Source organism: Heteronotia binoei, chromosome 7, assembly GCF_032191835.1.
Source record: "Heteronotia binoei isolate CCM8104 ecotype False Entrance Well chromosome 7, APGP_CSIRO_Hbin_v1, whole genome shotgun sequence".
Taxonomy (NCBI): Eukaryota; Metazoa; Chordata; class Lepidosauria; order Squamata; family Gekkonidae; genus Heteronotia; species Heteronotia binoei.
In genome coordinates this window covers 55,601,794-55,625,580 of record NC_083229.1, presented here as the reverse complement: position 1 = coordinate 55,625,580, position 23,787 = coordinate 55,601,794, and the positions used below count along the sequence as shown (strand labels likewise).

Sequence of the window (23,787 nt, the reverse complement as noted above, 5' to 3'; positions counted from 1 at the left end):
TTAATAATGGACAGGATTAATAAATTCATGCACCTGTAAGCTTGGTTTGATTTGCCGCTCCAAGAAATACAAACCAGTTTATTTTACAGACAGAGAAATCAGTATTGTTTCTAAGGATCCAATTATGTCAAGAAAGATCATAAGTAGATGAAATAGTCACAAAAACAAGACAATGAGATTTACTAAGCTGAACTTTGCTATGCTGGTTTTTGGAATAGTGACTTATATTGCTGACATTGCAGCAGATATTTGGGTAGCGAGAAACTATTTCTGCAAGGAATTGTATCTCTGGTGTTTCTTAACACTGACCATAGTGCTTCTTTCATCATTTGTGATCCAGTTTTTCAGTTACACTTGGTTTAAAGAAGACAGTGATGCAAAGCCAAACTGGATTTGTCTATTACATTTCTTTCACGGTGGAATATTTACAAGGTAAGAACCAAATTTTCAGCCTAAAATCGAAAGGAGATGTGTCATTTTAAAAGCTAACAGATTTGTTGAAGCATGAAGCTATCCCACTAGAATTTATAACACAGAATAAAATGTATTATAATGCACTATTTGTTTTTGTTTTTTAATGGGGTGGTTATAGTGATTGAGCTTCAAAAGGCATTGGTTGACCCTCTCTATTTACTCCAAGGTGTAAGGCAACACGACAGGGACATGACTGAAATCTGGTCCATTGTTGCATTGTTGCCAACCTCAGGTGGGGAACAGGGAAAAAACCATGATACAATAACAAAAACAATAAAATCCAAATACAACAATTTTTTTTTACAAAATTTTAAATAAAGTGAATTTCCACAAAACATTCTTTTCATATTTCCACTGGGTGAGACAATCATAAACAATACCCAACTATAAGCATCTACACAACAAAATTTCATAGAATAGAAGGCCTCCCCTTGCCTCAGGGTCATCAGAAAGCAGAGGGGGGGGGGGCAGAATGGCTGCTGGACACTCCATTATTCCCTATGCAGGCAGATTTTCATAGGGTATAATGGAGAATTGATCTGAGGGTATCTGGGCTCTGTGGAGGCTGTTTTTTTAGACAGAGGCACCAGATTTGCAGTTTAGCATCCAGTGCCTCTTCCCAAAATACTCTCCAAGTTTCAAAATGATTGGACCAGGTGGTCCAATTCTATGAGCCCCCATAGAAGGTGTCCCTATCCTTCATTATTTCCAGTGGAGGGAAGGCATTTAAAAGGTGTGCAGTCCCTTGAAATGTGATGGCCAGAACCACCTTTGGAGTTCAATGATGCTTTTCACAACCTTGTTTTTGGGTCCAACCCAGTGTCTCCTGGCTCCACCCCCAAAGTCCCCAGATATTTCTTGAATTTGACTTGGCAACCCTTGATCTAGGAGATGCAGTTTGTTGTCTCTTGCACTGCCAACACCAGATGTGAACCAAGCCCCTGAAAACATGCGCACTCTCTTCATTGTGTTGCCACAAGCAGATGCTTGGCTTGCTTGCTTAGGGAACCTTGGAAACAACAATTTAGAAGAGACAGATGTTGCTCAAGGAGACAACAGACCAAACTAATCTGGAAAGAAGAGATGGAGATGACCTGGTCCAGAGGAATGTGGGGATCAGAGGTCAGAGGGAGGAGCCTGAGGTGCAAAGGAAAGCTCAAAGAAAGGATGGATAGCAAGGCGGATGTGTTCAGAATATATGGATCCGAAGGGGGTGGGGTTCATAACATTGATTTAAAATATTCTCCCAATCTTTGGTTGTAAATCTCTGGTTTAATTTCTTACATGGATTTAATTGATAATGATTATTGTTTGTTCCTAATATTCACTTTTCTGTGGAGAGTGACTATAATCTAGATCAGGAATGGCCAAACTTGCTTAATGTATGAGCCACATAGAAAAACTGTCAGCAGTTTGAAGATCAGATGTTTGAGAGCTGCAAGATGGATGGATGGAAGGCAGGCAGGCAAAAAGAGGGAGGAGAGAGAGAGAATGGAAAGAAAGCAGCTTTAGCTGCATTCTCCACGCTGCCAGCTGGCTTGGCTTGGAGAAGTGATTTAAAGAGAGAAATGCCTTCTCCAAGCTGGCTGACGAGGTGGTGGGGCCTTTGAGAGCCACACAATATGTGTGAAAGAGGCACGTGGCTCCTGAGCTGCAGTTTATCTAGATTGTCAGTGATGAGTTTAAACTAAATGTATGTGATTTCCATATATCTAGATTGTTAGTGATGAGTTTAACTAAATGTATGTGATTTCCATATATCTAGATTGTCAGTGATGAGTTTAAACTAAATGTATGTGATTTCCATATATCTAGATTGTTAGTGATGAGTTTAACTAAATGTATGTGATTTCCATATATCTAGATTGTTAGTGATGAGTTTAACTAAATGTATGTGATTTCCATATATCTAGATTGTCAGTGATGAGTTTAAACTAAATGTATGTGATTTCCATATATCTAGATTGTTAGTGATGAGTTTAACTAAATGTATGTGATTTCCATATATCTAGATTGTCAGTGATGAGTTTAAACTAAATGTATGTGATTTCCATATATCTAGATTGTTAGTGATGAGTTTAACTAAATGTATGTGATTTCCATATATCTAGATTGTCAGTGATGAGTTTAAACTAAATGTATGTGATTTCCATATATCTAGATTGTTAGTGATGAGTTTAACTAAATGTATGTGATTTCCATATATCTAGATTGTCAGTGATGAGTTTAAACTAAATGTATGTGATTTCCATATATCTAGATTGTTAGTGATGAGTTTAAACTAAATGTATATGATTTCCATATATCTAGATTGTCAGTGATGAGTTTAAACTAAAATGTAATGTAGACTAGAATGTAGTTTCAGAAGGTCGCCATATTGGTCTCCAGTAGAAGAGCTAGACTTGAGTCCCATAGCACCTTAAAGATCAACAAGATTTTGGGGGTATAAACTTTAAGAGTCATAGTTCCCTTTGTCAGATTAATCTGATGCAGGGAGCTTTGACTCTCAGAAGCTTATACCCTGCAAATCTTGTTAGCCTGTAAGGTGAAGACTGGACTTAAACCTAACTTTATAAGACTGAAATGTATGACTTAAGAGACATTAGTAGGTTTAATATTTCCCCAGCAAGTACTAGAGTTTCTAAAGGTTAGGCTTAATAAGAGAAATGGATTAATCAGGAGTTATTCATAATTACTCTGACCACAGGACACCACAGGATCTGAAGGTGGTGGTGTAGGAGGTTATGTCACTCATCCCCCAAGCTGCTGATAGCCAGGAGCCAGCCCCAATGTGATAGGCGTACTACACTAGCACCCTCCTCATTGTGGCAATCCAAGCTGTTGCCTGGAAGGCTTGTGTGGAGAAATGCCCTACATCTAGAATTCACATAAGAGATGCAACAATAATGTCTTAACTTCTTACATGCTCAGAGGGCCTTTCTACAGGTTAACAGCTGGCAATGGGAAAGCTACAGGGGAATGAGTCAACTTCTTAGGTACAGGGCAATTAAGTGTCTTGGATTTACAATGGTGAACTTTTACCTTTTGGAGAGAAAGAGATAGAATGATGGATGTGGGAGGCAGGACTGGCCCTGCCACTAGGCGAAATAGGCAATCGCCTGGGGAGCCACCCTTTGAGGGGCACTGAATTGGACACCTCCTAGGTTACTCAGTGATGTCACACCATACCACTTCCGCTGGCCCACTTCCCTTCTGGGCTTCCCCATAAGCTGCACAGCACAGTTCTGGGCTGCGCCTGTGCAACAGCAGCAGAGAGAGCTGGCAGCAGCAACACATGTGGTCACCTGGCTGCGGGGGAGTGGGTATACAGACATGAAAAGCCAGCCGTGGCAGCAAGGAAGGTGCTCATGGGCTGCAGATGCCAGCAGGGAAGGTGGATAGGGAAAAATTGCTGAGGGACAAGAGGAAGCTAGACCTTGGAAGTAGAGCGGTGAGGAGGAAGTTGTGCTGGTCACTGTGGGAGTGGTAGGTAAGGCAGTCCTGTCCTTGCCCCCTGGATGGCTCTTTTCTAGGCTTCACAGAGATTAAGGCATGAGGAAGCAGCTGTGCTTCTCAACCCTCGAAGGGCACAAGACAACCCAGGAAGAAGTGTGTGGGGGGGAATTAAAGCATTTCTAAAAAAAATTCTGTGCCATCTTTCCATCTAAATAGGGTGCCCTGAGCACACATACTTAGTCTGAGCGATCAGAGGCTGATCAGTGGTCACTTTCTAGGCTGAGTGCTATGGCCACTGTTGTGTCTTGCATTTCAGTCCCGAAATTACAACACAGCGGATGCTATGGAGGTGACCAGTGGAAATCCACTGGTCCCCTGATGTAGCTCCGCAAATACGCTCCGCCAATCAAGATCTATGGCGGGAAGTTTAACTGGCCAGACTGAGGGTTGCTCCAGCCGCTTTTTTTGCCTTGTGATGTACTCGCTAATAAAGCATGTTGCCTTCAACATGTCTCGTCACTCCATACGTTACAGTGGTGATGAAGGTGGGATTCTAGCCAGGTAACTCCCCAAGCGGGACTTCACTGACCTAGCCAGAGACGAGGAAGACGTGCATTCGAGGGAGATGGAAGTGTCCGCCGCCGCCATGGCAAACCCAAGTGGGACGACGGGCCACATTGCAGAGTTCGACCCCGCCAAGCCCGATAGGTGGGAGACCTACACAGAGCAGGTCGACTGCTACCTACGAGCAAACATAATTACAGATGACAGCCGTGAGAGAGACGTGCTTCTGAGTGTCTGCGGGGAGGCCACATTTGAGATCGCAACAGGTCTCTCAGCCCCCACGAAGGTCACGGAGAAAACGTACGAGGAGATAGTCAGATTCCTGACCGGGCACTTCTTGCCCCAGTCTTCCATCATCGCCCGCCGATTCTTCTTCACAAGAGGGATCAAGGGGCGGGAGAGACAGCCACCATCTACCTGGCTGCCCTCCGCCAAATCGCGGGGAACTGCAGCTTCGACAAGCTGGAGGAAGCCCTGAGGGATCGCTTCGTCTGGGGCCTCAGAGACGAAAGACTGCAGCAAAAGCTCTTCGCAAAGAAAGCCACCGCATTCGAGAGAGCAACCAAAGCTTACAACAACCCGTGAGCGGAAGCCGTCCACCAGGAGGAGATGGCACCGGGCAACCAGAAGGAGGAGGAGGCAAACCAGCTACGTCGCCAAACAGGAATGATGACGTTTTGATCGCCTCCCCGAATGCTGAGGAGTTCAGCAGCTGTCTGCGTGAGGTACTCCACCGTTTCCAGGCGGCAGGACTTAAAGTAAAGTGGGAGATGTGTTTCCTCGGGGTGTCGAGGGTAGAGTTCTTGGGGTTTGCAGTAGACGCCGCGAGAATCCACCTGATGGCCAACAAGACCAGGGCTATTGTCTACGCCCCAGCCCCCACGTGCAAGACGGAGTTACAAAGTTTCTTGGGGCTCTTGAACTTTTATCATTCATTCCCGTGGCCTATTAATCAAGGACCCTGACCGCCGCGGAGTGCAACTATGCCCAGATAGACAAGGAGGCCTTGGCAATAGTGGCGGGTGTGCATAAATTCAACGACTACCTGTACGGTAGGCGTTTCACGATCGCCATGGACCATAAGCCGCTACTGGGCCTCCTTGCCCCAGACCGCCAGACACCACAAATTCTGTCACAGCGCATCCTGTGGTGGAACTAGTTCCTCAACTCGTACACATATGCCCTGGTCCACCGCCCCGGCAAAGCTATGGGACACGCGGACGCCCTCAGCCGCTGCCCTCTATGGACCCGGATCCTGCCCCCGTCCACCATCTGATGCTTATAGAGACTCTACCAGAGAGGCCCCTCCAAGCTGCTGAGGTAGGTAGGGCCATGGGTAGAGAAGAACTGTCCATGCACAAGGGGTGCCTTCTCTGGGGTAGCAGGGTGGTGGTTCCCCCCCCCCCCATACGGAAGCTAGTGCTGGAAGCCCTACACGAAACACACCTGGGGATAATGCGCATGAAGGCCCTGGTATGTAGCTATGTATGGTGGCCGGGGATGGACGAGGAGATAGAAGGGAGGGTTCGAAGGTGCCAACCCTGCCAAGAGTCCCGACCTGATCTGCCCAGTGCCCCTGTCCACCGCTGGGAGTCCAACAGGAGGCCGTGGTCCCGGTTACACCTAGACTTTGCGAGGCCATACCAGGGCCAAATATTTTTTTATCTTAGTCGATGCATACACCAAGTGGTTGGAAGTGATTCCCGTAGCTTCAACTTCCACCGTGGCGGCGGTCAGAGCCTTGCGAAGGGTCTTTTGAACTCATAGGATTCCCGAGACTCTCGTCACGGACAATGGGACCAGTTTCACCTCCTGGGAATTCCAGGAGTTCTTGAATCGGTACCTCATCCTGCACATTCAGTCCGCCCCTTTCCATACAGCCACCAACGGCCAAGCAGAGCGCATGGTGCGCACCGTTAAAGAGGCCCTGGGTCACATTGTACAGGGAGATTGGGATCATCGCCTGGCAGCCTTCCCTGTTTGATAACAGAATCACCCTCAACCCCATCACCGGGTTAAGCCTTGCTGAGTTACTAATAGGGAGGAAGTTGATCACGAGGCTAGACAGGTTGTGGACCTCTGCAGTTCCCCCGAAACTAGGGAAGCTGCTAGGGGATTCTTTCCAGGGGATCTGGTATATGCAAAGAACTTTGTAAGCAGGCCGGAGTGGTTAGCCGCCCGGGTGCTGCGGGTCACCGGGTCCCGCTCCTACAAGGTCTCGGAGGGGGGCCAGATCCTAAGGAGGCATATTGACCAGCTGTGCTGTCACACATTGCTGGAAGAACTGACAGTGATCATGGGAGCAGGAAGTGGGGGAGTACTAACAGCAACACCCCTGAAGCTGCCCAGCCTATGCTGGCCGCACTGACTATGCGGGCGGAAGAGCACCACAGCGGAGGGAGCACCTCCCCAGAGAGGAGATTCTAGAACAGCAACAGGCGATGGACAGCCCTTTTCCGGCGTCACCCCACCATGAGGAACCAGCCGCCCCGCCAGCCACGGCGGCCGCTCCAACTCCCAAATATCCCCAAGGAGGTCGACCTGGGAACGCAGGGCGCCAGCCTACTTGAAAGACTTCGTGTCTTGAACTAGGGGGGGAGGAGTGTTGTGTCTTGCATTTCAGTCCCGAAATTACAACACAGCGGATGCTACGGAGGTGATGTAGCTCCGCAAATACGCTCTGCCAATCAAGATCTGTGGCAGGAAGTTTAACTGGCCAGGATTGGACCTGGCCAGACTGAGGGTTGTTCTGGGGTATGTATATAATCGGGACCCGGCCCGCGTTTTTTTGCCTTGTGATGTACTCGCTAATAAAGCATGTTGCCTTTAACACGGCTCGTCACTCAGTACATTACAGCCACACTTGCTCCCAGTTGTGGGGCAGATGTGTCTGTGGGCAAATTTGGGCACGTGGAGTCCCTGATTGCTGACGTTGCCATGTATGTCACCTTTTTGAAGGAGTTTTGATGACCACTTGTGTGTTTGGGTGGGTAGATATGGTGGTGGGCAGTGTTCCCTGTAAACTGAGTTAGCATAAATTTTTAGCCTCCAGCTCACACATTTTTGTCTTAGCTCAGGGAAAATGGTCCCAGAGCAAACTAATTTATGCAGTAGCTCACAACTTAATTCCAGTAGCTTACAACATTAATACCAGTAGCTTGCAAAGTAGAATTTTTGCTCACAAGACTCTGCAGCTTAGAGGGAACATTGGTGGTGGTGGGAGCTTTGAGGGCCATGCTGGGCTGTTGAGAGAGACCCAGCATGAGCGCACGCCCACCCACTCACACACATCCACACCTGCACATATAAATACAAATATACTAAAAAATCCCAACCCACTTGGAAGAACAAGGCACACAAGCCCAATTCACATGTTACTTTTGAAAAATACCCAACCTGCATGTTGAGAAAAAGCCAACACGGGTTGGCTTGACAAATTAAACCGGGGACTGATCTCTGGAGAAATGGGAAGTTTCAGTCACATGTTCAGCTTGTGCATGCCTGTAATGTGACATGAAAATTACTCAATGCACGTGCGAAGAAGTATCAAGCCTACTATGTACAATTTGTACATAAATTCATTGTAACTTGAGAACAAATCTACAGATCTCTCTCTGTGTGTGGGAGTGTTGATTAGAGTCTTACTTCAGTGGGGGAGACCACAAGGGGGTTGAATGATTAAGCCTTCTCTTCTCACATGGCAGTCTCAACAATCGACTGCTATTTGCTTTAAGTTTTCAGTGGTGGCAGTACTGGAGAAGAGTGAGATTTGAGTCCAGTAGAACCTTAAAGATTAACAAGATTTTTGGAGCATAAGCTTTTGCAAGTCTTGTATCAGATATTTGCTTTTAACAAATGTTGGGGAATCAGCTGGCTAGGAAGAGAGAGGAGCTGCTTTGACTTGTGAAATGTCTGACTAAAAATTCTCCCTTGCTGGCTTTTATGCCTGAAACTTGATTCTGGAAGACTTGTGTAATTCTGCCTCTCAGGGTTGCCAAGTGGCCTTGAGAAATATGTGTGTATAGATGTACTTTGCTTTGAGTCTCAGTGAGAAAGGTGGACTATAAACAAGCACATGTACATAAAACCATACTTTGCTTGTGTAGATTTTATTATACCTGAAAGTCATAGAAGTGTATATTTATTGCTCTCTTGGGGTTGGGTTTTTCTAAGGATGGTGAGGGAATTAGATTTTTGATTGTTGTATTTTACTGAAAATGGTCTTACTGTTTGTCTTGTTCTTATGCTGTTTGATATTTGGACTCCTTGAACTGCTTCAGTTAGTCTTGAGTCTTCTACATACTTACCTTTGAGGCTCCAGGAATAATTTAGAAGTTGACTTTGCCGTTTTGGTGTTGAGATAAATGTTAAATAAATGTAGTTTAGACCCACAATTTTTGGGGTCTAAGAATTCAGTTGTAAACCCCCCCCCCCAACCCTTTCTCATCCTCAGCAACCCAGATATTAAGGCAGGCAGTGAATTTGTGGTTTGACATGCTTGTGATGGGAGAGACCTAGTGGCTTTTAATGTGTTATCCCCCTTGCAAGTGGTGTCTAGAGTGGGAGCTAAAGAATATTGCTTGCCAAAATTTTTCACTTTCAAGAAAAAAAAATCAGGAAATAAAAAGCAGCTCAAGGCTGCTTTTATTCTTGCCTGTTGCTCATTCTGAGATTCCTTCAAGAGACATAAATTGTAACATTACAATCCATAGGATTATTCAAAATGATTTCTGACTTGTGTGCTAAAACTGTTTTTTGATTGTGAAAGAAATGAAGGATTGCTGTATTACTTGTTCACACAATTAATTTTTTAAAAATAGCAATTTCAAGTTGTTGGGTTTTTTTGTTTATTTTTGGGTGTGTGTGCGCACACCTGGAAGTCATGTCAATCTCTGGTGACTGACCTCTATTGGGGACCTAGAGAATATTCAGAGAGGTGGCTGAGTAGAGTCTGCCCTCCCAACTTCGTTATTTCAAGGAGGTATCCCATTCAAATACTTGCCAGAGTTGGCCCTGCTCAGCTTCCAAGATTTGACAAGATCAGGCTTGCCTGGGCTATCCAGGTTAGGAAGCAAGTTCAAGATTTTTGCTTTTCATTTTCCCCACAATTCACCTGTTTTTGAAAATTGGTTATCAGTGCGAGGTAGGGCACCAGAAGTTAGCTTTGCATAGGGTTCCAGATAGTCTAGGACCAGCCCTGGTGGGAGAGTCATAGAGTCAGACAAGTGGTAATAAAGTCTCTTGACATGGAGATGAAGCTCTCTTTAGATATGGCCTGCTCTTAAGCTTGGGCCAGTTAACATGAAGAATTAAGCCATGAACACCATGTTGAGCACATATGGTTGAAAAAAGGAAAGGAACCCCAGCCTAGGAAACTGAGGTGATAGATGATTTCTGAAAACTTCAGCTTCAAGAATAAGTATCCCATCCTTAGTCTAACCATCTCAGAGGATATATAAAAGTAGGGAAAGAAGATTTGCAGTTATATCACTTTTCATTTTGATCTTTGCTAAGTTTGCTGTATAAATAGACCATGTGCTTGCTTTGATTACTTCACTGAACTACTTTGTAATTTCAATGCTGTTAGCTTGATCTCTGGACCCACAGGACTCTTAATTCAGTCACACTTATCCAGAAAAAGTAAGGGGAGAGAGCAGCAGAAGACCCTTTCATCTTCTGAGTACACACGTGTGCATGCTAGTTCTTGCAGTTGCTGGCGAGTGCAAATGGAAGATCTAGCAAAGAGGAGGAGCTTTCAAGCAATGCAATGGTAGAAAGTGCTGAAATGCTATTCCTTTCACAGGAAAGACTCTTTTAAGTCTAGAAAGTGGCAGTGGAAATACTCAAAGAGAAGTAGGTACCTCAGGAGTAATGGAAAGTGGAGCCTTACCAGGCAGAGATCTGGGATGGCTGTGGATCTTTACAAACTTCCACATGGACAGAAACATGGCTTGCAAGCAGTGTTTCTCTGCGGCTTGAAGAACCTGCATATCCCTGTGAGAATCCAGCTCCCATTCAACAGAGACATGGCCTACATTCTTCCCAGTCAGTACTGAAAAGTAGGTCAATAATAAGGAAAGTGAGGAGGCAGAAGTGCCTGCTTCTACTTGTATCCCAGACCCAAACAGAAATTTCTGGCAGACTGCGCTGGGGCAAAAATCCCCAGACACATTAAGCGTGATGTGCTTGTGCATGCTGCTAGGTAGTTCTTCAGCCTACTTTTCAGCTTCAGTCTCCCTCAGCTGCTACTTGGTAGTGTCAGAGGAGAGGTGCACATAATTTGACTATTCTGCAGTGACTAAAGAGCCATACTCTTAAACAGGCCCTTTTTTTGGTAGAAAAAGCCCAGCAGGAACTCATTTGCATATTAGGCCACACCCCTGCTGCCAAGCCAGCTGGAACTGTGTTCCTGTGTGGTCCTTCTAAAAAAAAAGCCCTGCTCTTAAAGGTGTAAGGTCTCCTTTTGTGATGAAACCTGGCAATCTTAAATTTGCGTCTCCTTCATAGTCGAATTGTAGACAATCCTGTGGTAGGAGAGGACAAAACTTGTTCAGATAAATTATTAATGGATGAAATCTTAGATATTACCAAGCTAACAGCTAGATTCTGTGCTCAGGCGATCAAAGTGCGCAGTAAATTTCAGTCCTGCCCTTTTGAGCCCTGATTAAGGTTCTTCAGGAGTTCCTGTTTTTTTTAGATTTCTAGGTTCAAATTTTAAAATGGTTATCTGTGCTTTTGCTTATGTATTTTATATATTATCTTTCTCTCAACAATGTAATTTTATCTAGTTTCTGATGCATTTTATTATTACATTTAAACTGAAACTCTTAACTTATATACTAGTATACCTGATAATGTTTTGTTTTGTCAGTTTGATCTGGTTGTGGACTATAATAAAACTGAAACTGAAATTTGCATCTAAATGCATCTGTTTTAGTATTTAAAAAAAATTTGCAGCACTAAGTGAAGTAGAGCTTAATCAATATTGAAAGACTTGAAAACAAGTTCTGTTTTTAAAAAATGACCCTGAGAATTATTCTTAGGTTTCTTTGCAATCTGAACATAGTTTGTACTTTCATTTTTGTCAAATAATTCTGTTTAGAATGTAGCAAAAACAATTCAGAATTATTTAAAGATGCGAAAGTTGACAATGTAACATATATGGAAATCGCATCCAGAGCTAGCAGTTACTTTGCCAAAAAAATTTTCTTTGGAGAATTGATATGACAACTTGTATGTTTTCAGTGTTCTCCAGTCAGCTTTCTCACAGTCATTTTAGCCAAAAGGACCATTATATAAGTTAAAGTTTCTTCTACTCCAGGCTGTGGAGTTTGGGAGTGTTAAAGTCACTTGCAATTAACATATTTCTTTGTCAGTCTAAGAAGATAACAATAACAAAATCCCTGCAGAAACACTATTTTGTTTTTTGGTTCCATCAGAAGGAACAAGATGTGGACAAGAGGCAGCTGACTGCTGAATCATTAACAATGAAACTGTATAGGCCAGGAGTGTCGAACTCACTTGGTAAGATGGCCGGAACTGACATAAGTAGGGTTGCCAAGTCTAATTCAAGAAATATCTGGGGACTTTGGGGGGTGAAGCTAGGAGACATTGGAGGTGGAGCCAGGAGCAAGGGTGTGACAAGCATAATTGAAGTCCAAAGGGAGTTCTGGCCATCACATTTCAAGGGACTGCACGCCTTTTAAATGTCTTCCCTCCACTGGAAATAATGAAGGATAGGGGCACCTTCTTTTGGGGCTCATAGAATTGGACCCCTTGGTATTTTGGGGAGAGGTACTGGATGCTGTGCTGCAAATTTGTGTTTGTGAGTTTCCTGCATTGTGCAGGAGATTGGACTAGAGGTCCCTTCCAACTTTATGATTCTATGAAATTTGATGCCTCTATCTCAAAAAACAGTCCCCCCAGAGCCCCAGATATCCGCGGATCAATTCTCCAGTATACCTTATGGGAATCGGTCTCCATAGGGAATAATGGAATGCCCAGCAGACATTTCCCTTCCCCCCATCCCCCGCTTTCTGATGACCCTGAAGTGGGGGGAGGGCCTCCAAACTGGGGGATCCCCTGCCCCACCTGGGGATTGGCAACCCTAGACATAAATGGAACTTTCTGGGGCTAGGCCATGCATAACATAACATGTAAATACCAGGTAGTGGAGATATAAATGTAATAAAGGACACAGAGAAACACAATTAAAGGTATTATTTTTTACTTAAAATACAAACATGCTTAAAACTCTTGCAGTGTTTTGTTTAAAATGAACGGTGGGGGAATAGTGGGATTTGGCAGTGCAGTTTTAAAAATAAAACAAGAAAAAGCATGCGAATCAAAGCAGAAACTAAAAATATATAAACCAAAAATATGAATTACTCTGAGCTTAGGAAAACATGAAATGGCTGGGCATTGCGAGCTTCTCCTCCTGCCCCCAGGTCTACTCAGATTGGCAATGGCTCTTCAGTGTAATATTCCCCTTTGGCTGTAGGTTCCCAGGTTAGAGTACTCACTAGGCACCATTCCATGGTCCATTCAGCAGAGACATGCTGGCTCAAAGCATCAACACATTATTTGCAAGGCCACAGAACTCCAGCAAGGAACAGCTTCTAACTAGCCATATAAATTCTTAAAAGTGAAACGGAGTTCCACTCCATTAAAGTACATTGCAGCACAGACAAAGTTGCAAGGAAAGCATGGAATGCGTTTTCCATTGAGGTCTCTGTGCCCAGATAGGCTACTCTCAGAGTAGGGTTACCAGGTCTGTGTTGGAAACTTTGGGGTGCATCTGGGAGAGGGTGGGGTTTGGGAGGGGAGGGGCCTCAACATGGTACAATGCCATAGAGTCCACCCTTCAAAGCAGTCATTTTCTCCAGGGGAGCTGAACTTTGTCTGCTGGAGATCAGTTGTAAAGGCAGGAAATCTCCAGACCCCACCTGCAGGCTGGCAAATCCCATAGTAGTCTATCTGGGCATGAGATTTTAACGGAAAGTGCATTCTGCATTTTCTTTGCAGCTTTGCAAACCCAGAATTGCTTCCTGCTTCAGCTTTGCAAAGACAAGGAAGAAGGAGCTTGGAACTTCAGCAGCTTTGGAGCGTCAAAGGGTGAGGACAGGAGGGGAGAGAAAAGAGTCCCATGGGCCTGATTAAAGCCTTGGGTGGGCCGGTTCTGGCCTCTGGGATGGACATTTGACACCACTGCTCTAGGCAATATCAGATAACACAAGCAAGGGACTGAAAAGAATTTCAGGAAAGGGTTTTCCTTCCCCTATTTAGAAAGGCTGCTGCATCTCTCAAAATATTCTGTCCACAGTTTTGTAAGCTTTCAGTGGCTTGATCTGGAACATTTCCCCTCCTCTCTTTTCTTTTCTTTGATTGACATATACAGCAGCTGTCAACATTAGAGTATATTTAGTCCTCATTAGACTATTTTTTTAAAACTTGTCCTTATTTTGTTTAATCAATTCACAAAGCCAGCTTTTGCAACATACTCCTTATCTATTGGTGCCTTGGTTTTGATGCTTTTGGGATTGTTGTGGGGGTAGCAATTTGATTGTTAAAAATTAATGATGCCACTATTGTACATTGTCAAGAATAAACTTCCTAATATGCCCTGATTAAACTGTTCAGGCATTTATATAATTATTTCTCTTCAAAATATTATGGAATTAAAATCTTTTAAACAATATCATTTTAATGGTATGACGAAGGATTACAATGGCCTTGTTATATGTTTTGGGCCTAGTAGGGACATTGATTCATTTGAAATGTGGCGCTGGAGGAGAATTTCATTGATAGCATGGACTGCCAAAAAGACAAATAAGCGGGCTCTAGCTAAAATCAAGCCTGATCTTTTCCTACAAGGTAAAATGACTAAACTGAGATTATTGTACTTTGGTCACATTATGAGAAGACAAGGGACATGGGATACTTCGCAAGATCTGAGCAAGTCTGTTAATGGTAGGATGTTTTGGAGGTTATTAATTCATAGGGTAGCCATAAATTGGAAGTTACTTGATGTTACTTAATATACACCTCCCCCCAATAATGCTGTTGTGCTGCTTATTTCCATGAGGTTCCTATAGCGTTGCTGACTCTTGGTTGGGAAATTTTTGGGAATTTGGGAGTAGAGCCTGGGAAAGGTGGGTTTGGGGAAGGGAGGAGACCCAGTTTCAGTGTAGTGGTTAAGAGCGGCAGACTTTAATCTGGAGAACTGGGTTTGATTCCCAACTCCTCCACATAGAGCCAGCTGGGTGACCTTGGGTCAGTCACATTTCTATCAGAGCTATTCTCTTAACAGCAGTTCTCTTTGAGCTCTCTTAGCCCCACCTACCTCCCAGAGTGTCTTATTGTGGGGAGAGGAAGGGAAGGAGATTGTAAACTGCTGAGACTCTTGAGTAAAGGGCAGGATATAAATCCAACTCTCTTCTTCTTCTTCTCCTTCGTCTCCTTCTCCTTCCTTCCTTTATAGAGCCCACCCTCCAAAGCATCCGTTTTCTCTATGGCAACTGACATCTTTAGTCTGGAGATCAATTGTAATTCCAGGAGGTCTCCAGGCCCCATCTGGAGATTGGCAATCCTAAACAGGGATTTGAGAAATTGAATGATTTTGGAACGTAGTGATGCTGAATAAACATACGGCATGAACAACTGAGGCTGCTCAGTCTAGCAGGTGGAGTCTTGTGATATCAATATAGACATGTCCACCATTGCCCTGATCTGGATGGTCCAGGCTAGCCAGATCTAGTCAGTTCTTGAAAACTAGCAGGGTTGGCCTAATTAGTATTTGGATGAGAGACTATCAAGGAAATTCAGTGTAATCTCAAATCACTTCTGTTTGTCTGTTTGCTTGCAAACCCTATTGGGTTACCATAAATAGGCTGTGACTTGATGGAACATTCCACATTCTTTGTTTTGGAGGGGGACTGGTGGATCACAGCCCTAAACATTGGCCTAGACTACAGCTGCTTTTAATTCTCTTCTGTAATTTAAATTATTGTGCTCCTGCATCTTCAGCAACCTTGGCTCTTGGAATTTATGCTTCATTTGGACACAAGAGCTTTTATTTACTTATTTATTTTTAAAAATGTGCATGCTGTCTCCCCAGAACCTGCTTGAGGCAGTTCACAGTTAAAACAATCAGACATAACCAGAAAGCCAATCCAAACAAGTTTATCAAATAAAAACAATAAAAAACAGGTTAGGGCATAGAAAAGTTCAGAGTTGGCTGTCAGCAGGTCCAATTCCTCCCCTTCCTGTCCCCCCTCCACAATAAAAATCAGTTTCCTACTCCACATTCCTTGTTATAACCAGCCCACTACCATGAAGTTCAAGACAAACACCTGATGATCAAATTGAGGAAGTTGATAAAGTCAGGTTGGGACCCTAAACTGAACAGCCCAGGCCTGCTCCAATGAAACCAAGGCAGTTGCAAGGGAAATCACAGTGATGGAGAGAGGGGAGCTTAGAATGGATTAAAAACAGGCACATGCCACCAAGACAGGTGAACTGCTTCAGTTAACAGATTAAAGAACATAACACAAGCCTAAATAGTATATAAAGGGGTTTTGGGGGGTGAAAAAAATTTCCCCATTCATTCCAAAAAGTACATTGATTAAAATTCTTTTCAGAGTTAATGTATTTAAATGAGTGTTACTAGAAAGCCAGTAAGGAAGCCTTATTTAAAAACATGTGACTGTCAAGAAGTGAAAGTGAAATGCAACACAACCATTTCTCTCTTGGTAAATGCTGCTGATACCCAGTAAACGCCTTGGTTTTTTGAGAATCCTTGCCAGAAGTCCAAAGGTCACCTCACACCTGATCAAGCTTCCCAGCTGTGAGCTTGGGAGGTTCTCTGTCCTGCAGCAGATTTATCCCAACACATAGTTTGGAGAACCACAGGACTGGGGTGCATGAATGCTTCTGTGAGTTTGTAACAGATTGATTTACACCAGTAGGTTTTATTGAAATCTACAGTGGACTACACAGATGCCTAGGTCTTGGCTGCAGGGACCAGATGTTTTGTGTTTTTGATTGTTTTATAAGCTGAGAACACTGCAGGGATATTGTCATTCTGAAAGATAAATATGTGTCAGCATAACACAAGGAAGCAGCTCGGTCTGGAGATTATTGTTCTTGTTTTAGGTATTAAATTCAAAGCCACTAAGAGGCTACTGTACTTTTCCTCTGTATTGTAGGGATTATCAAGAGAACAGGGATCAGGTCATAGGCTTTAGTTCACCACTTCACAGCTGTTTCTGCTGCTTCAAGGGTTGCAAGAAGTAACTTCCTTGACATGAAGGAAAGGAAGTTAATGGGAAATGACATCATCATCAGATGTGTGATGGATTACCCCAAGCACTTGCATCACTTAACCCAAGAATTCCACCTCAGTTTCCATGGAATGTTTCAGATGATGCTGGGACATAATTTTTGAATTGCATGTTGCTTTTTTAGTGTTTCAGGTGGTGTATTCTGATGGGCTGATGCTGCCCAAGAATTTTGTGTATGCCAACATGCCAACAAAGGCACAGACTGACAAGTTAGACATTTACTTATTCTAGAAAAATATTATCCCTAAATTATCCCTGTGAGGGAAGGATAGGGGTGCTCCTGAATCTCCCTGTACTGATAGAATCAAAAGACACACTGTCAAAATGATAGTTTCAGGTGGGTAGCCGTGCTGCTTTGAGGCAGCAGAACAAAGTTGGAGTCCAGTGGCACTTTAAGACCATTGAAGTTTTATTCAAGGTATAAGCATATGTGTGCATGCACACTTCTGAAGATTTAAACTTTGTCCTGACAAAATGATAGGTAGTCCTTTTCCAACAGAGACAAAGGCCCATTATACACGTACATCTTACTGCAGATTTTCTGAGCAGGAAGCCTTTAAGCTTGACTTTGGATTGTTATTGCCTTACACACCATTTCCTCCCCTCTGGTGTATTCATGCTCCAGCTCCAACGCTGGAGGGGGGGGCCCTTTCTAAATTGGAGTGGAATGTCACTTGTGACATGTGGAGGGGCAGCATCAATTTTTTTTAAAAAATTGATGCAATTGCCCTATAGGGGCGGCACAGTAGCATCTAGCAAGCACCTCCATTTAAATCCTCATGCTTCAGGTTTTGCACATGCATTTTAGCATTAGTTCATTGAATTATAGGGAACAGGTTGCTCCATGTACATATGGCTCTGCATTGCCTTCTCCTCCTGCCTGGTTGAAACTGGGTGACCAGGGCTGGATCAAGGGGGGGCAGAGGGAGGTGCTTGCCCTGGGTGCCGACGCAGGGGGGCACCAAATTGGGTATGGAGTCCATTGTATTCTATGGGCCCATAAGATAAAATGGGCCCATAAGGGGGCATCGTTTTTTAATTTTGCCCCCCCTCAAAAATATGTAGATCTAGTCCTGTGGGTGACAAGAGAGAGCTATCCAACTAGGAGTCATTTAAGTTTTTTTACAAGCAGCATGAGACTAGTGAAGGTCTCATATCGCTAAACTCATGCTGCTTGTAAAACATTTAAAAATGTAAAACAATGAGGGACACACTGATGAATGATAGAAGGTACAGATTGGGTGGAACGACTTTGTTGTGGGTGGGGAGTGACTTTCCAGAGGCAGCAAAAGGGCAGGGGGAAAAAACCAGAGGGAATCCATACACTTTTAAATTACCTTTGACTTGGAAGCAAAACAAGGAGGAAATCAACACAAAACCACTCACAGAAACCCTGGAGAAACAGTGACCAGATTGCGAACTGAGTGCTGAAATCAATGAAGAATGAAAAAGAAAAACCTCCAAAGGAAGTTTAGAGTCAAAAGTTAGTAAGGGGTCAAAAGTTATAAACATCAGTAGTTAAAGACAAAAGTACCTGTGTTTATTACAAAAATATATAAAAACCTTATAGGGGTCCAAATGAAGCCTCATAAAATGATCAAAATGATAAATGCACAAAAGAGAACCATATATGACCTGATGTATTTTAGTCTGCAGAGACCTTCAGACGTCAAATAGTACAGATTACAACATACAACAAAATCCCTGTTACACCTGTAAATCAATAAACAATTAATGTAGGACCCAAAATGGACCGTTCCAATCAGGGAATGAATGACCAAAAAAAAAGTTTTTCTGTGGGGGGAGGTGGGGGGAGGCCACAAACGTATCTGGCTTTGTCAGCAGCAATTACCTATTCTGGAAATAGTAATATTGCCAAGATGTAGCTTCTAGTTTAGGTCCTAAGAGTACAAGTAAAATCCCCTTATCAGGGCCAGTGTAACAACAGTATGTATCAGCAGAATCTGAATAAGTGAGCTCTGGTCATAAAAGTGTATGTTGGAACAAATGTTGCTAAACTTTAAGGTTCCACCAGACCTCTGTTTTTATTTTGCTACAATAGATGTGTACATGTGGGGACCCATGAGACTTGTTGGGGGAATACCATTTCTCCAGCTTTCTTGCTAAGCCCAGTGTGGCCTTTGGGCTTTCTGACTGCTGCCATCAGGCCCAGCAGGGCCTGCCTTGCCACCACCATGACCTCCAGGCTGTCTGGCATCCAGTGCCTAGCATGGTCCCAGGCTGCTTTGCTGCTGCCACTGGGCCTGCTATCGTCCCCAGGCTGTTTCACCATCACTACTGCTGTCACCAGGCCTGCTGTGCTTTCCAGCCTCCACCACACTGCGGTGGGAAGGAAAGAGCATTTTTTGGGGAGGGGATTTAGCCCATTTTTTTTTAAGATTCAGATTTTTCTGCAAACGTGGTGGTGGGGGACATAGCTGGCACGTGGGAGTCAGCGAACTAGGTGATGGCCTGAGGCGCAAGCTCCCACAGTGGCGCAGGTGGGAGCAGGCGCCTCCTCCCCATCCCTGCTCATGCCATCCCTGAGCCTTTCTAGGCTCTGAGGGATTGGAGGAGCTCCCCCCCCCCCGATCCCTCAGAGCTGAGAAAGGACGTGGCTTCCCCTGCTCAGCGTACTCCGAACTCAGAGCATGCTGTGCAGGGGAAGGCGCCCACTGTTCTTTCTGGGGTCCCCAACCCCCGTCACCGCCCCCTCCCTTCCCTTCCCATCTCTTCCGCTCTGCCTCCACCCTGGCATGATCAGAGTGTGCCGTGTCTCTGCCCCACCGGCTGCAACGTGGCGTGCATCTTATCCTTCTAAGAATGTGCTGGAGGAGGCTTGGCTCCCCCTCGCTTTCAGTTCTGGAAAGGAGTGGGGAGAAGTGTCCTCCAGTGTTCTTAGAAGATGGAGAAGATGCACGCCCCTTTGCAGCTGTGGAAGGGCTGAGGCGCATCACAGCTGGGGGGGGGGAGAGGGGGAGGTGGGACAGGGCTGCTGGGCAGGGGGCACGCTGTGTGCCGTGGCGTGCAAATGGACACAAGGGGGGGAGGGCGCCAGCACAAAGTTTTGCCTCAGGTGGGAAAAACCCTAGGCATTTGCCTAGAGCACCAGGAGGGTGGTGTCGAATTGGGCTCTCCCCCCTCCTGGTGCCCTAGACAAATGTCTAATTTGCCACCCTCGACACCACTGACAATGCCATTCAGCTGCCCACCCGCTGCCATCTTCTGCACCCCCCCCCCGTGCTGCTGTGGCAGCCAAGGCACGCTCTGAAGAGTGAAGCCAGCCTGCTCCTTGCGGGCCCCGATGGTGGGCTTCTAACTCTAAGTGCTCTCTCTAAGACCAGACAGGCTGGGAGAGCCTCGCTCCCCCTCCCTTCCGGTTCCAGAAGGGAGGGGGAGTGGAGCTCTCCTAGCCTGCACACTCTTAAAGAGAGCACCACAGTCAGAGCCCTTTTGAAGCCGGTAAGGAGCCCACTAGTGTTGCTGTTCTGAGTGCACTCTCTCTGTTGTGCATGCACATGTGCGTTTGGTGGGGCATGGTGCCTTGCGGTGCCGTGGACAACAGCAGGGGAAAGGGAGGGAGGGGGCTGTGGCACAGAGGAGGCTGGGGAGCCATGGAAGGACCCCTGCAGCCCTCAAGCCACCGGGAGGTGCGGAAGGAGGCAGCAGGCGGTGAGTCTGCCTGGGGTGCCATGCCCTAGGGCTGTCCCTGCTTTTCTCCAGTGTTCAGCAAGCCAGTGCTGCTTTGGCTTCAGCAAGCTTAGTCCCAAGATGACCGAAATGAACCAGGACATGCCAACAACAGGCCATGGCAGCATGTGCACACCTTCTGAATAGGTTTTTGGTTGCTTCCTTTATTGCTAAGAGTCCAGAGTGCTGTCAGTCCTGTGCACCAATCAGGACATTAAGCAATTCCCTATGTTCAAATGTGTAATCCAATGATTGACCATATGACCTAATAGTTTTTGCCCATGTGAGAGGGTAGAAGAGCCTGTCTGCAGCCAAAAAACTTAACTCTCCCACAGGTGGCTAATTAGATGGAATGCACAGGAAAGATAACTGCAAAGAGAAGACAAGGCACAGCTGGTATTATTACTCCTGTAGAAGTCATTGTGCACTTTCCCAGTATTACAAGTTGAGTCTCTAGAGAAAAACTGAAAAGCAGGTCTCAAAAAAGCCTGACTAAACTTATGAAACAAACTCCATTTTGAGTGTACCAAACTTCTTGACATTCAAAATCAGGAGGGAATAAATGAATGTGCTCTGCTAGTCAGCTTTTAACAAGTTCCCTGCAGAACAGCCAACAGAAAAAAGAGTGTGAAGCTGGGCTGAGCAAATATATATAGCTCCTCTAGTAGGGCTTGAAGAACCTCAGGGCTCCTTTAGTAGGGCTTGAAGAACCTCAGATATATATAGTTCCTTTAGTAGGGCTTGAAGAACCTCAAATATATATAGTTCCTTTAGTAGGGCTTGAAGAACCTGGGGGAAGAACTTCAGAAAAGTGTGGCGTGTGGTGTTATATCACCCCTTTCCTGCTCCTGCCATTAACCTCTCCCTAGTTGCCTTAGGTGAGGTCTGGCACTTCCTTTCTGGTTCTCCCAGGGTGCACCTTTCAAGGACTGTTTGGGTCTGGGACAATTGTGGCCTCACTCTTTCTATTCTGGGGGATGGGCCTATTGGAGTAGCAGGTCATAGGCCCAGTGGCAGTTGTAACGTGCTCGAAGCGGAGACGAGCGTAGGGCAACATAGTTTATTAGGAGCACGTTGCAAGAGAGAGAGCACGCGGGCCGGGCCCCGCTTATGTACAATTCCCGGTACAGCCTACTGGGTCGGTCAGGCCAATCCTGACCTGTTGAACTACCCGCCGCAGCTGTTGATTGGCGGGTGATTCCGCGCCCTGCGCTGGAGGCTTCTGGGACAGCCCAGTTGCCTCCGCGCGGGCGCATGTTGTTGCTGATACATTACACCCCTCCCCCCCTAGTTAAGGAACATAGTCCTTGAGATACGCGGGAGGCCGGCGCTCCCGGGTGGACCGCCTGGGGAGGTCCGGTGGGGGAGGCGCTGCTTCCGCGGTTGGTGCTTCGGCGACCCGTGGTGTGGCCGAAGGCGGCGGGACTGGTTCCGCGGGTCTTTCGGGCTCGGACCGTTCTGGTGTTCGCTGCGTCGGCGTGATGGGCGTCGGGGCCTCGTCCACGGGTCGGCTCTCGGTTGGCCCCTCCCCGGACAACGCCTCTTCTGCGTCCGCCGGCTCCACCGGTAGCGTGCGGCGGCGCAACTGGTCTATGTGCCGCCGTAATACCTGGCCCCCCTCGGTGGATATGTCGTAGTGGCGTGACCCCGTCACTCGTAGCACTCGGCCCGCCACCCAATCAGGCCCCCTTGCATAGTTCCGGGCGTAAACTGGGTCACCCGCAAAGAACCCCCTGACTGCGTCCCGAACCTCGGGGCTCTCGCGGGTGTCTGACGCCCGGTCGGGGTGTAGTCTGTCCAGTCAGGTTGTCAGCTTGCGACCCATTAGGAGCTCTGCCGGGCTCACCCCTGTGACCGGGTTGGGGGTGACCCTATTGTCGAAAAGGAACGCCGCTAATCGGTGGTCCCAGTCCCCCTGCACAATTCGGCCCAGGGCTTCTTTCGTGGTGCGGACCATCCGCTCCGCCTGGCCGTTGGTGGCTGGGTGGAAGGGGGCAGATCTTATGTGCCTAATCAGGTATCTATGGAGGAATGCCTGGAAGTCTGCAGATGTGAACGCGGCCCCGTTGTCTGAGACTATGGTGTCCGGGATACCGTGTGTGCAAAAGACCCTGCGCAGCGCTCGGGTTGCGGCGGCGGATGAGGTGGACCCTACGGGGATGACCTCCAACCACTTGGTGTAGGCGTCCACTATTATCATGAAGATCTGCCCCTGGAGTGGCCCCGCGAAATCGAGGTGGAGTCTCGACCATGGTTTCCGGGTTGACTCCCACCTAGTGGCGGGGGCGCTGGGGGGCTCGGGCCGTGACTCTTGACACGTTTGGCACCGTCGGACCCAGCTCTCTATCTCCCCATCCATCCCCGGCCACCAGACGTAGCTTCTGGCCAAGGCCTTCATTCGGACTATGCCGGGATGGGTCTCGTGTAAGGATTCTAGGACACGCTTTTGCAGCGGGGGCGGAATCACCACCCTACTTCCCCATAACAGGCACCCCTTGTGGGCTGCTAGTTCCTCCCTCCTGGTCTTATATGGCTTGAATTCTTCCCCCATGTTCCCCGCCGGCCAGCCCCTCACCACCCAGTCTAGCACCCGTGCTAGTGTCCTGTGTTTCCGGGTGGCCTTGGCGACCTCTGCTGCATGTAGGGGCGGCTCCGGGAGGCTCTCCATTAGCATGACCTGGTGTGAGGGGGCGGGGTCTGGACCCGTTTCCGGAAGCGGCAAGCGGCTGAGTGCGTCCGCGTGACCCATAGCCTTGCCGGCCCTGTGTACCAGTGTGTAAGTGTAGGAGTTGAGGAATTGGTTCCACCTCAACACGCGCTGCAACAGTATTTGGGGGGTTTGACGGTCGGGGGCCAGCAGGCCTAAGAGGGGCTTGTGGTCCGTGGCTATGGTGAACCTCCGCCCATACAGGTATTCATGGAACTTGCGGACCCCCGCCACGATTGCCAGAGCCTCCTTGTCTATTTGCGCGTAGTTGCGCTCGGCTGGTGTCAGTGTGCGGGAGTAGTATGCGACCGGTACCTCCCTCCCGTCGGGGAGTTGGTGCCCCAGGACTGCTCCCACCCCGTATGGCGACGCATCGCAAGCCAGGATGACGGGGAGGCCCTCGTCAAAATGGTGGAGCACTGCATTAGACACCAAAACATCCTTGACTGCCTGAAACGCGGCTGCTTGGCGTTTGCCCCAAACCCAAGGGGCTTTTTTGTCCAGCAGGCGGTGCAGGGGCTCTGCTAGGGCCGCTTTGTGGGGGAGAAATGAATG

General features: G+C 46.6%; 1 protein-coding gene across 1 annotated transcript in view; it reads left to right on the top strand.

The window, feature by feature from the left end:
• The first annotated feature begins 153 nt into the window (after positions 1 to 153).
• XKR9 (XK related 9) overlaps positions 154 to 23,787 on the top strand; it is a 38,957-nt gene continuing 15,323 nt past the window's right edge. Inside the window, exon 1 of the mRNA XM_060242957.1 lies at positions 154 to 432. Within this exon, the coding sequence (XP_060098940.1) occupies positions 173 to 432 (260 nt within the window). The 5' untranslated portion in view covers positions 154 to 172. The remainder of the gene's footprint in view (positions 433 to 23,787) is intronic.